At 39.1% G+C, this 14578-nt stretch overlaps 1 protein-coding gene across 1 annotated transcript in view; it reads right to left on the reverse strand.

The window, feature by feature from the left end:
- Positions 1–2817: 2817 nt before the first annotated feature.
- TTC39B (tetratricopeptide repeat domain 39B) overlaps positions 2818–14578 on the reverse strand; it is a 49140-nt gene continuing 37379 nt past the window's right edge. The window contains exons 15-17 of the mRNA XM_008567723.1: positions 9322–9439; positions 6824–6940; positions 2818–3521 (exon numbers count right to left, since the gene is read on the reverse strand). Of these exons, the coding sequence (XP_008565945.1) occupies positions 3431–3521; positions 6824–6940; positions 9322–9439 (326 nt within the window). The 3' untranslated portion in view covers positions 2818–3430. The remainder of the gene's footprint in view (positions 3522–6823; positions 6941–9321; positions 9440–14578) is intronic.

Genomic DNA, 14578 nt, shown 5'->3' on the forward strand with positions numbered 1-14578 from the left:
TTCCAGAACAGGTAGGAATGACAGGCACATGGCCCTGCTATAAAATCACCCCTTTGTAGAAGAGCTATATGTTGTAGACTATTGGATTGTTCCAAGGATGAAAAATCTTCCTGGAGGCTGACTAATCTGGAATTTACCTCCCTGCAGCTTCTGCCCATGTGTCTCATCGCTGCCTTCTTAAGAAACAGAATCAATGAGCTTCTTTTTCCTGTATAACTTGGACCTTCTTGTGTCCAGGAGCATAGAAATCATTAAAATATATGTCCATATAAGAGCTGCTGTAGTTAATCTTCCATTAATCATCAAGCAGAAACCATGCTTTCCTTGTCATCAGTCCTACAAAATACAACCTCTACTTAAATGTACAAAGCAGTAATCAGAACCCTGTCTCTCCATTTAAAAAAAAAAAAAATGCAATTATAGCAGGAACTACAAATCACACTGTCGGACACACTGGCTACCCAACCCCAGGCCATATGCCGTTCAAAAGATTAGATAAAACACCGNAAGTTATCTTAGAAAATATTATTTAATCATGAAATCTACTAACATCTCAAAGGTGAGAGTCACTCGTCTACAACTTTAACAGTGGTACATTGTGAAAAAGCAAGGAATGTCTCTAAAATCAAAATAGTAATCTTAAAGTCTCTTAATCTAGTATATAAGGAGTTTGAAAAGGGTAGAATAATGTTCAGACGTGCCAACGACTTTATCTGCAGAATAAACATGATAAAATGAAAGTTTAAGGGCACTTCAACAGAAAAAGCAAACTTCAGAGATAAACTCATATTTGAAGCATAGCTGACAATGCAATTATGGTGACTGGGTGAGCACAGCAGACAGTAAGTAAAAGCCAGAACTCCAGGAAGCAAAATGTTGGGAGGTTTTTAGATAGAAGTGGAATGTGTATGAATGAATGCTCCCTTGACACTCAGCATCATTCCGACACATGCTCTAGCCATTTCAAGTGCTCCGTAGCCACATGTGGCAGGTGGCTACTGTACTGGACACAGCAGGACTAAAGAAGGAACAATACTGCTTACAGGCTGGAGTGAACAAGATAATTTCCTAAGATCCATTCCAGGCCTGATGAATCACAAAATCTTAGAGTATAAAAAGATCACTGGAGATTTCATTAACTCATTTTAACTAAATGTATTTGAACTTAAGATTTATAAAAATGCAGAATACAACTAAGAAAAAAACAGAAATATGAAAAAAAAAATCTATGAAGAATTAATCAGAGTAATTCCAGAAATTTTTTCAGTTGATCACAAAGACCTTTCTTTAAATCATTACTTTTAATGTCAGAGGTGGGGGGAGGAGGGAACTCTATTCTCAAAGATCTACAGACTCACTTTAAAGGAATGGATGAGAAGTGGAATCATAATGAGTATTAATTGTCCCTAAAGTTACATGATTAATATTTACAGCACATATTAATAACCACCACCATATTATCTGAAGGGGTGGTGCTCTGACTTGAGTTGTATTAACCATCTCCCATCGGAAACACATCCCCAGGTATTGGTCAAGAATCAGTACCTTAAAGAAAACAACACCGAACACCTGCCGGACATAGGCTCGCATAGCAGGGAAAAGCAAGGAGCAAATTCTTAATCTAGGCTAGTGTCAGTGCCAAACACATGAATAAATTTAAAGGCTTTTGAATTTCCACGCTTCTTTCATTTTATAGCAGAGACCACAGACTCAGTCAATACTCCTGTGGTGATACTGTCATCAGTGCATAAAAACCATTGCAATTACAACTCATGTTCATACAGCCTTGTGCAGTTTACAAAAAGCTTAATTTGCCTGACTATCTAAATGAGCCCTCCCAAGCACCAAGTACTACGCTGCTATCCCACTGAGGAAAGAGAGCCCCAGAAAAGCTGAGTCGCTTGCTCCACGACATGGAACTATTAACCAACAGTCTTTTTCCTCACTCTGGATGTAACACATATGCATGGGGAGTTGGGGGAGAACAGTGAAGGTTAAAAAAATCAAACCTACTTGAAGTGGGAATGGTTTGGATTAAACAGTTTAATGTTGTTTGTTGAAAATAAATACCTAATACACAGACTCACAGTTATAAAACTGAAAGTTCTGAAAATCATCTTGTTTTTTTTCATTCACAGATGAGGAAAATATGGTGGTGCATAGGGAACGGGGACTCCCTACCGGTCCCCCTGCTGATGGCTGCCTGATAGCAGAGCCAGGACCGTACAGTCAGGCTCTCTTCCACTCCATGCTCTGACTGTGCTCCCAATTAAAGGACTAAGCACAGTCCAAATATTTACAAGGAAACATCACAGTGCTAGGGAGATCAGAAAATTACATCTTAGCAACACTGTAACTGTAAAAATTATTGATATTTTACATATCATTTAAAAAGCAGCAGGAACTTTGCTTCCTATAAAAAAAAATAATCAACATATGTAATTTAGGCTCTCATTTCTAAGGTTAAGGATAATTTCTAAAATATGACATTTTCTTCCCTTCAGATACAAAGGCTTTTTTGAATTTTGTTATTATAACAGACTTAAGTACATTCAAAAATGTCACCATTGGGGCCGGCCCGGTGGCGCACTGGATAGTGCGCCGCTTGGGAAGCGCGGTGGCACTCCCACCCGAGGGTTCGGATCCCACATACGGACCGGTTCCCACTCACTGGCTGAGCAAGGCGCGGGAGCAACACCGAGGGTTGCGATCCCGTTGCCGGTCCCCGGTCCGGTGCGGGGGCGACACTGAGGGTTGCGATCCGTTGCCAGACACGGAAAAAAGACAAAAGACAAAAAAAAAAAAATGTCACCACCTTTAGGCAACATGAAGAGCAAAAAACAAAAACAAAAAACCTAATATTTTATCATCTCTTACAGACATAGGTCTCTTGAACCTACAAAGTACATTACCCCATTCCTGTTCACACCTTTGCCTGTATTTTTCAGAAGTTTTCAGGTCATTGTTAAGCTATTTTGAATGTGACTATTATTTCCCCTCTGAAATTTAAATACCAGGCAACAAAATACCCCTGAAGTTTAACCAATCAACAAATCTAAAAATGGCTCAACTTGTACACCATTTGCTACTTAAACAATATTAATTTCCACATTAAAAAAATAAATACTCTAATTATACTTTACTGTACCTGTGAGTCTTTTAAAAGACTTCTTCACTCCCCAATTCAAATCTAATATGAAATTCTTTTTGGAGAGGCAAAATATATGAATTTTCTAGACAGTATTGAACATCATTCCATAGGAAAAAAAAAAATGTGGACCAACAGTAAGCCACTCAAATGATAGAAAATATTAACAATAAAATTGGTTTTATCTCTTATTCACAAGATCACTTATCCACTTTCATACAAGGTCTAATCTAAAGCAGATGTCGATGCTAATTGAAGGAAAATTCCATCCTTCACGTCCAGTCAGTCTGAGGAAGGTTTTCTCCAGAGGTGAAGAGCTGCCTGAATTCTGAAGTGTAGTCTGGACTCCAGAGAGTAGTCTTTGTAGTTGTTTCTGAAGACAACAACAATAACATTGTACAGTCAAAACTTCTCTGTATACCTGGGCACCACCACCCTCCCCTGCCCCTCTCTGATCTCCTTATTTACTTTCAAACTTTAATGTGCATAACAGTGGATCTTATGAAATGCAAATTATGGTTCTGTAGGGGGAGAGAGGGCAGCAATAGTCTGTATTTCTAGAAGCTTCTCAGTGGTGATCTGAAGGTCACACTCTGAGTAGCAAGGTTCTACTTAATTACCAAGCCATTCACAAACATAGTGAGAAGGTTATGAGAAGGAGGAGGCTGTAAGAGATTCTGTGAACTATTTCTAAACAGTTTGACTTCCTTTTTTTTTTTTCCTTTTTGTCTTTTTTCGTGACCGGTAACAGGATCGCAACCCTCGATGTCGCACCCATACCGCGACCAGCAGCGGGATCGCAACCCTTGGTGTCACGGCCCGCACGGTGCTCAACCAGTGAGTGGACCAGTCTCTACGTGGGATCCGAACCCTCGGCGGGAGCGCCGCCACACTCCCAAGTGCCGCACTCTACCGAGTGCGCCACCGGGCCGGCCCGACTTCCTTTTTTAAAATGGGAAATTTTAAGGTAAGGCTCATATAAACATAGTGAACATGATGAACCACTCAAAAACAAACAAAAAACAACTCTGAAGTCCTCATGTAACAGCAACTGCAACAAAGACAGCAGGATTACTTAGTGACACTGAGATTACTTATTCTAATTCTCACATGCAAACATCAGTGGTTTGGCCAATAATTACATAATAATTAGGCCAATGTCAGAGGGGCCATAAAAATACAGAGTATTTACCCTTTTTTTTTTGGCAGCTGGTCAGTACAGGCATCCAAACCCTTGACCTGGCTGTTACCAGCACCACACTCTCCCAAGTGAGCTAACCAGCCAGCCCCAAACATTGTAAACCTGAGTTAGATCATTCGTGTTGACCTCCCTTTGCTAGAATAGTTAAGAACCAGCAAAATGGAACAGCTTAGACTTTGGTCTCCTGCTTTCACACGCTGCCTTGGCCCACTGGTGAGCTATCAGCTCTCTCTTTAAAGTGTACTTCTTTCTATAATCCTTCATTTTATACAGGCCTAAGAGCTGCTTACTGGTAACCTTGATGAGGATTAGTAAAATGTATTATTCGTAACCTAAAATCAACATCTTACTAGAATTTACCAATGTAATTGAGTATTTTCCTAAATGTTTGGCAACCAATTTTGGTAACTTTGCAAAACTCCTATAAGGGCAGTAGCAAACAATTGATAGTCTTGAAATTATTGGGAAGTATGTTTATCTTTGCATCACTGGTACTGTCTTGAGTTAGTGGTGTCTTTCGATTGCTTTTTATTTTTATTTTTTTTTCCTTTTTGTCTTTTTTACTGACCAGTACCGGGATCGCAACACTTGGTGTCGCGCCTGTACCGGGGACCGGCAACAGGATCGCAACCCTCGGTGTTGCGCCCGCACCGCACTCAGCCAGTGAGCGGGAACCGGTCTCCATATGGGATCCAAACCCTCAGCGGGAGCGCCGCCACGCTCCCAAGCGGCACACTCTCCAGTGCTCCACCGGGCCGGCCCTCAATTGCTTTTTAGTAGTGAATTACTAGTCTTTTATTTTCATCATTATAAATTTGCCTTATTGTGCACTGCATAGACAGCACTGAATATATTTAAATAATGAATACTTGGAACAATAGTATGTATCGTCCATAATTTCCCAGTAGCTAGATCTGGAGATATGTACGCAGCACAGGTTAAATACTAGTCATCCTAACAACACATGAACCTTAAAAGAGCTCATATCGCTTTTTTTTTTTTGAGAAGCCCTTCCTGGCTCCACCTTATAACTGGTCATTCTCTTCTTTTGTTCAGCTGGCTTTCCTGATGGCTTCTTAACTCAGTCTTATTAAGAAGATCTTAATCTTCTTAATCTTATTGTTTAATATTTAAAAGTGATGGCATATGTGAGGCGCTGCACTAGACCTCTTTCTCTAGCTATCTAATTTTCCCCGAAGTGATCTCATCAAGTATTACGGCTTTAAATATCATGTTCTCTGTGCTGGTGACTTCAAAATCTCTACATTCAGCCCTGACCTTACCACTGAACCCCAGGCCTGTATATCTGTCTGATGATTCGCCACCTCCACATGGGTACCGGATAGCTATCTCAAAGTATCCTGGTCCAAACAGAAGTATGCTTCTCTCTCTCCTCAAGCATGACTATTAAGTATTCCCCATCTCAGTAAAAAGCACTGTCATTGATCTGCTGGCTCAACCCCACCATTAGAGGATTCCCCACCTATGGCTTCTGCCAGGAATGATCCCTTTCCAGTATTCTGGTGACTGATCTTCTCAAGACTGGCTTTAATTATGCAAATCTCAACTACAATATCACCTCCTCAAGGAAATTTTCCAGAGTCAACACAATCTAAAGTAACACCCAGGTACCCTGTATTATATTGTAAAACTCAGTGAAACTCTTGTTTGTTTATTTAATACCTCCCTCCAGCTAAGAGAGCAGAAACATTGCCTGTTTAGTTTACAGTTATCTCTCTAGAGCCTTTACTAGTGTCTGGCACGTAATATCTGCTCAGTGAATATTTGGTGAATTTGAATAAATGAACAAAACAATAAACCAATAAGCTATTCATGACCTAGGGCTATTTGGCATTCTTTCTCCATTGCAGAAAGTGTCCAAGGCAAACAGACCACTGGGGTTTTGCCTCATCTACATGAGTCATTACCACATAGACATTGTCTAGCAAAAATGATAAAAATACTCTGACACTGCCACACAGACAGAAAGAAGAGAGGGTCAGGGGAAGATCAAAGAGCTTCATGAGATCAGTGACTCTTCAAGGAAATGACAGATATTGTTGAATACACCAAAGGTCAGCAAATTATGATCCAAATCCAGACACACCCATTTATTTACATATTATCTTCTACGGCTGCTTTTGATGTAATTGAGTAGGTGCAACGGAGATCTTATACCGTAAAGCCAAAATACTTAGTATCTGGCCATTTAAAGTTTGTCAACCCCTGATATAGAAGAGAATAAGTTAGAAATCTCTCAGACAGATGCCCCCAATCACATCTGCAAACAGTCTCAGAGTGAGATTTTAAGAGGATTAGAAACAGCACAATTAATAGCAAAAGCCATGAACAAAACGGTTAGAAAAGGGATATTATTACTAATTTTGAATTAATTTAATTTTTAAGTGTATGTTAATGTTGTTACAATGGCGTTGATATTCAATGAAGAAAATAAATCTGCCTTCATTACGTACCTTGCAGTTTCTAGAACCTTAATGGCCTTGTCAATTTCCCCTTGGTTTTTATACAAAAATGCCAACTCGAACAGAGTGAATGGCACTAGGTAGTGGTCATACTTCAATAGCTTTTCACTGAAAGAGCAAATGAGAAGCAATTAAGTCTTAATGGAACAAGAAACATTCTTTTTCATCATACATATTATTTCCCATTCAGCACTAAACCTATTATCAGAGAGAAGCTGCCATTATAGTTATGTAACTTAAACTATGGCAATAAATAGTACACTTTTAATACGTTAATCTTTTACTAATTATTGTAAATACAGCACTAATGATTTTCTATTATCCTTTAGGTAGATAGAATGCACACAATTTTTTGAAGATTAGCCCTGATGATGACAAGATCATCTTTCTGAACATGAATGTGTTTAAGAAATTACTCCATTTAGAAAGAAGAAAGCTGTATTATTTTTACTAAGGTTTAACTCCCTTTATATTTTAAAGTCTTTTAATGCTTAAAAATGTCAGTAAAAAAGTGGCCAACACTTCTGTTCTCAGCACCATCAAGAAAACTCTCTGACTATAAAACATCTAGAAGCACTGAAAAAAATATGAGCAACACCCTTTCAAATGCATAGCTAAGCTTACCAGAACATAGGAAAAATTCTCAGGTGCTAAAAACAAAGCTAGAACTGAAAAGCAGAACTCTAAGTACATGGGATGACAATAAGTGAGTCCTCGGGCCTGCTTCTGTCAGAACTATCCACGCTTTGTGTTTAATAACGAAGCCGTGGGCCCACAGAAACAAGGAAGCTGGAACTGAGGCCTCCATGTGAAGCCAGGATCCTTGAAGTCCTACTCCTTTGGAGAAAGGGAAGATTAGAAAAAACCTACTCACTGGCATTGGAGGAAAACAAGGACAGTTCTCTTGGGAAATAAAAAACCATTAGACCTGCCCTCAAATAAATTTGCAATTCAAACTTACATTGCCCAAATGATTCAAGAACCTGTAAGTTACAAAATTGGCCCATGCTTGAAAAGCCTTTAGGGCACCTGGCAAACATAAATGCAAAATCACATAAGACTTCTTCAATATAACCTCAGCAGAATCCCAATATAAAACTCCACTGAAGGAGAGTTCACAATCCAAAATTATAAAACACATGAGCAAACAATTCACTATGAGATTCAAAAAACACAACAAATAGCACAAATGGGTCATCCTTTTGATCCTTACAAAAACACCAATAAAATAAAACTCCATGGGTACTTCTTTAACATGTGTACTAAATATAGTGTATTACCTATTTGGAAAATACATATTGCCTTTCTTCTTCTTATATGAACACCAGTCCTCTTCCATTCCCATTAATATTGTCAGCAAGAAGGGGATCAAGAGGCCATACATGGAAAGGCACATGATGTGAAACACAGGATGTCAACTGGCGGTCGATGGCTGTGATCTTTTTGGCTTGCATGATGTTTTCAAAAATTTGAGCCAATATTTAAAAGTTAGGAGATTTTACATAAAAACTGGATTCCAGGCTTTTCATGAAAAATGGTAGGGGTTATTGCTGGATGTCAACTGGCGGTCGATGGCTGTGATCTTTTTGGCTTGCATGATGTTTTCAAAAATTTGAGCCAATATTTAAAAGTCAGGAGATTTTACATAAAAACTGGATTCCAGGCTTTTCATGAAAAATGGTAGGGGTTATTGCTATCGGGCCCACGTTGTGCACAGCAATAATGAACGAGAGCTAAGGAGTGGCTGCACTGTTTAGAGAGAACACTGATTAGGGAGATCTCCCTCATCCTCAGTGTCCCCTACCTCTATTCCTGCCAACACTCTTCCTGCCTCATTCAGTAAGGTTACCTGTGTGGCCCCCCAGATGTCTGCATCTGTGATACAGAGAAGAGGGCCTGGCATCAGAACCTTGATTAGACTCTACGGTTCTTGAAGGCACAGGACATCATCATCAATGCTACTGGGGGAAAAAAACTCACTCACCGTTTACACAAAAGAAATGCCCTGTCAAAAGAGAAGCAGTTATAGTGCTCATCCCTCACATGTCTTTCTTTCCTGCCAAATTATTATCACAGTGATGGCAAGTCTGTTTACTCAACCCTGAATCCCTAGGGTCCAGCACAGTCTCTGCCACATGTGGGTGCCCAAATATCAGTGGAATGAGTGAGCAAACAACTGCATGAATTAGGAGAGTAGCTGAGGTTCGGCATGTCACTGCTAGAGTTTGAACAGACACCTGTTAGCCAGGCCGTATATTTCGTTTTTGTAAGTCATCTATGAACACCAAGTAGAAATGCAGAAAGCCATGCTCTACTTAGACTGTCATTTTGTTCATGAGGAACAAAGAAAACACTACTGGATTCTCTTTCTTGTAACACCAAGTAAAAGTTTAAGCAGCAGGAAATAAAAGCATTTTGCATCACTTTCTCACCACAATTCCCCAGAAACCGTAGCCTGCACTCAGGTTGGCTGTATTGTCTGTTCTTACCTTTCCACAACGTGATTGAAGCACAGCTCAGCTTGCAAGGGCCGCTGCAAGCTCTTGAGGCAGCATCCTTTAAGTAACTTCACTAAGCACTCATCATCCACAGAGTACTCGTTAAAGTCTTAAACAAAAAATACACGCAAAGAAAAATACTTTTAAAAATCTTAATCAAGAGGAAGAACTGAGAGCTATCAAGTTTCAGAGGGATCATTTAAAAATAAGAAAAGTATTTTTAGCATTTGTTATGCCTCTAAATAAAATACAATGAAAATATTTTAAATTAAAAGAATTTACTACATTAGTATACCATTTTACTAAGAGGTTCACTATATCCACTTAAAAATTTTTTCAGGTGGTCCCGCTTTGAGTGTTGTGACCTCAGATACAACAGGACACCTGAACTCTAAATAAAGTAAGGGCTTTATTAATCCTACAAAAGGTAAAGCCGTGAGGAACAAGAAGGCTGCCTCCTCCTGTCGTTTTGGCTTTTGTGCTGGCTCCAATGCAGCGGAGGATAACATTTCCATATGGAGAAGCAGATGGCCTCGTACCCATTAAAAATTCAGGAAGCAGAATATCCTCTCCAGATCATCATGTTTACAACTTATCAATTCTCCCAGGTGTTCTTTTGGGGGAGGGGGAATCATGTCATAAAATCAGACAAAACAGTCCTGAAGTACATGAAAGATACCTGAAATCCCCACAAATGTCTAACTGCTTGAGGGTAACGTGAAGAATTTTCTGGCAACTTTTTGCCTTTTGAAAATGATTCTTGCCTATACAGCCCAAGCAAATATGTATTGAACAGAAGGAACCATATTATGTGTGACATCTGACAAAGGTAGCCCCATATTTGCCACTTTTGAAATTTTTTTTGCAAGTTACATGCAACTAAGAATTTGTTCCAAGACAGACTGATAATTTATACATTTCAGCCTGTGACAATAATTGGGGTAGGGGGTGTCATAAAGGGATCTAATGAGGCCCTGGGAGTCTCTCATACTGAAATCCTCCTTCCTGAGGCACAAACCTCGGAAATCACCATTTACACACGCTGGTGTTTTAGTTGGTAAACTGCTTGCCTATGGGAGGTTAATGATACTACTTAGCCAACTAGAAGGGGGTCACTTTACTTCTAAGTGCTGGGAATAGTTGATATTTACTTCTGATAGGTCAAGATCTGATAGATCATTCACCAAGAAAATCAGAGAGACAGCAATACCACATTACCCTTCCTGTGGCTTATTTAGAATTATTTTTCTACCCCCCAAAAATTCTATCCATGCTTCTAATCATGGAATTTTGTTGAAATATACACGCAAAAAGCAGTATCTCTCAGGGCCTAGAACAAAGCCTTAGGATCCATATTGGATGCTTATTTTTGGTATCGTTTTCGTACATTCTGTTGCGTTTTCTGTAGCGTTTTATTGACAGTTTGTGTTATGACAACATTCTGGTGCTCAGTGAACAATGATTTTGCTGAAGAACAGACATAACACCACAGAAAAGTAAAGTACCAGGAAAGCGACACTTAAGTTTTATGTAGATCTTGGGTTAGGGATATGGAAAATGGGTTCGAAAATACCACAATTCTCCAAAAACCTCAGAAAGCAAAGCCTCAGATCACAGACCACTATCTATCAGATGATTATTTTCCCTTAAAGAAGGAATGCTTTGTCATGATTCTCAACCCCATGAACGAGTTCGTGGATGAATATTTCAACAGTTCCCATTTTACATTCGTATAAAATTACATAATGCTGCCAAAGCACAATTTCATCACAAAAGATCTGCTGAACTTAATAATAAAATGGTGGGTAGGCTGAGGAAAAAGGAAGTTTGAAGCCCAACCTAAAAAAATATCTGTGTTGGGGCCGGCCCGGTGGCGCACTGCTATAGTGCACCACTTGGGAAGCGTGGCGGCGCTCCCGCCAAGGGTTCGGATCCCACATACAGACCGGTTCCCGCTCACTGGCTGAGCGAGGCACGGGAGCAACACCGAGGGTTGCGATCCCGTTGCCAGTCCCGGTCCGGTACGGGGGCGACACTGAGGGTTGCGATCCGTTGCCGGACACGGAAAAAGACAAAAAGGAAAAAAAAAAAAATCTGTGTTGAATTTTTTAGAGAAAAGCCACAAAGTCAGTAACATTTTCTCTTTTAAATAACTCTGATTATGTTTGCTATATAATTTCACTGAGCAAATTAACTGCAACAAATTGTCAAAGTGGAACTGCTATACCAACTTCTAGCTACATGTTGGATTTAGTTAGAATTCAAATGAAACACTACTGGAATTAATATCAAATGCTGACTCCAGGCCTGCTACCAAGTGCTTTTCTATCTTTAAATTTCTACTCTCTATATGGATGACCAGGCTTCAATCACTATGGCCAGAGCACTGCCAGAGTAGAAAATCAGTTGTACCCACTACCATATTTTACTGTAGACACACTTGCCAAACCTAGGAGAAGCAAAAACACATGGGGGTGGGAATGGCTGGGGCTGATATAACCTAAGGTTTACAAACTTCACTCCATTTTCCAATAATGGATTTCTCCCCCTGTTCTGAAAGACAGGAACTTAAATACTAAAGGGTCCAACAGTTGGGGGGCTGGGGTGTGGGCAGGGTAGATAATCTTCTTGCATAGAACGGTCCTGAAAGAAATCATCATAAATTATATATGCAACACCTGGCAATATGGGCAGACTACTGCATTTTACATGCATAGTCTGATACATGTATTATTCCTTTAATCCCTCTCTCCCCCCAACCAATGGAGGGGCAAAATAAACTTGGAGAGGCAGGGGTGAAGGACCTGCTCAAATGGAGAAAAACCCAATGGTCCTCCTCGCAAATTTCAGGACTTCTTGATATACAAAGACCCCACTCTCTGGTGATATATGTTAGTCTATGCTACAGAGAATGGGCATTAACATCAGAATTGAGTCTACTGAACCAAAACCCTTATCTTCGTGGGCAAACAGAACGAGCAAGTGGGCTTATTTTTCTGGAGGAAAAAATACCATACAAATGTTTTAACTTTATAAAAAGAGGTTTTCCTTCAGGTCCCAGTTTTTATACATCCACTTATTTTAAAACACATTCATTTATCCATTTAATTTGTGAATATGTGGGTATTAATCACAGACAATTCCCTTAAGGGCAGGAACAAAGCTTTTTCTACCTTTAATAAATCTATATCTAGTATGGAAATACCAAGGGTGTTCACACAAACAAATTAATGAAAAGTAGCCGAATTGGTTGAATAAAAATGAATACTAGTAAATTTGTTCAAAAGCCCAAATGTTTTTTATAGAAGTGCATCTTGTGAAATCTCATGTTGTAAGGTGAACTTTCATATATTTTCATTTCATTTGAATTTCAAACTGATGTGCTGTTGATTTCCACTCAAATCAAAAGAAAATATTACTCTTTTCTTAAATTATTTCACATTAAAAATAGTAAAGCATCCACTACGATGGCTACTATATATAGTACATGTACACACATACATACATAGATACATACGAGTACTGTCAAGGATATGGAGAAATAGGAGCCCATATGCACTCTTGGTGGAATGTAAAATGGTGCAGCTACAATGGAAAACAGTGCAGCAGTTCCCCCAGAAATTAAAGATAGAAATGCCAATTGATCCAGCAATCCCACTTCTGGGTATATATCCAAAAGAATTGAAAGCAGGGTTTGTACATCCCTGTTCACAGCAGCATTATTACAATATTCAAAAAGTGGAAGCAACTCAAATATCCATCACAGATGACTGGATAAGCAAAACGTACAATGGCATGTACGTACAATGGAAAACTATGTAGCCTTAAAAAGGAAAGAAATTCTGACACATGCTGGAACATGAATGGCCCTTGAAGACATTATGCTAAGTGAAATAAGCCAGTCACAAAAAGACAAATACTATATGACTCTATTTATATAAGACATCTAGAGTAGTCAAACTCATAATGACAGAAAGTAGAAAAGTGGCTGCCAGGGGCAGAGGAGAAGGGAGAAAAGGGGTGTTGTTTAATAAGCATGAGAAAGTTCTGGAGACTGTTTGCATAGTGATGTGAATATACTTGACACTACTGAAGTGTATTGGTTAAGATGATAAATTTTATATTATATGTATTTCACTACAAATAAAAATTTTAAAACTTTAAATAAAAATATATAGTTGTAAAAAAAAAAAACCAGTGTGGAAGCTTATCGCAACTCTATACTAATAGACACTATATAGAAAATATGTTAGTGCTGGAATATCTAGAAGAATACACAAAGCAAGTCTGAGATGTCCACATAGCAAGTCTGTCATCTATACTTATACATAACGCTCCTGTGGTTTTTTGTTAAACAGAACAAACTTCAAATTCCTCTTTTTGATCCCAGTTCTTGAACCTTCTCATCTGCTCGTTTCCTTGTGCCCAGAATTCAAAGGGAATTCTCAGTCCAGGAAGATGACTACCTCAATATTTTGGCTACTCTACCTAACTCAGCTCGTGTGCTAACTTTTCTGCAAAAGGGGGAGTGAGAAGAAGAAAGGGAACCTTGGTTCTTTTATAAAAGTGACGCCTTTAATATGGGAAAGTGGTACTTGTACTACTCACCCCTCATTGACAGATAATCTTTGCATATGACCATTTTTCAACAGTGTAGTAGAATATCTCACTCACCTGGTCCCCCTGGAACCACCAGTGTGTGTTTGCCAGGTGGCTCATCGGGTCAGGAGGAAAGAAGAGTGTTTGTGGCCTGAGAACTGCACTGTTTTTGTTCTACTTGGTTCTGTCGCTATCTGGCCGGAAACCTTGACCTTGCTCGCAGATAGGCCCACTGACTCAGCTTTCATTATTTTATATTTCTTCTTATTGATGGAAATCTAAAGCTAGAATTATTTTAAATAGGAAAAGCAGCCTAAATACCCAACAAACACTGGAAGAGTTGATTAACTTATGGTACATTAGGTCCATGGAGTGCTGTGAAGCTTTTCAAATTTATAAAGGCTATTTACCAACATCTTAAAAGTTTATAATATAGCAAGTGGAAAAACTAGGTTAGTATACATCCAGGTACATTATGTTTATAATTATAATAATGATAGGATGGAATATAAAAAAATTCTAAATTAATCGTTCTAAGTAGCAAAAATACGGGTGACTTTTTCCCCACCTGCACTTAAGAATAGTAGTTATGTCCTTAATTTTAAAGCATTAATTGGGGGCCGGCCCGGTGGCGCACTGCTACAGTGCG

This window comes from Galeopterus variegatus, unplaced genomic scaffold (assembly GCF_000696425.1).
Source record: "Galeopterus variegatus unplaced genomic scaffold, G_variegatus-3.0.2 Scaffold338, whole genome shotgun sequence".
In the NCBI taxonomy this organism is placed as follows: Eukaryota; Metazoa; Chordata; class Mammalia; order Dermoptera; family Cynocephalidae; genus Galeopterus; species Galeopterus variegatus.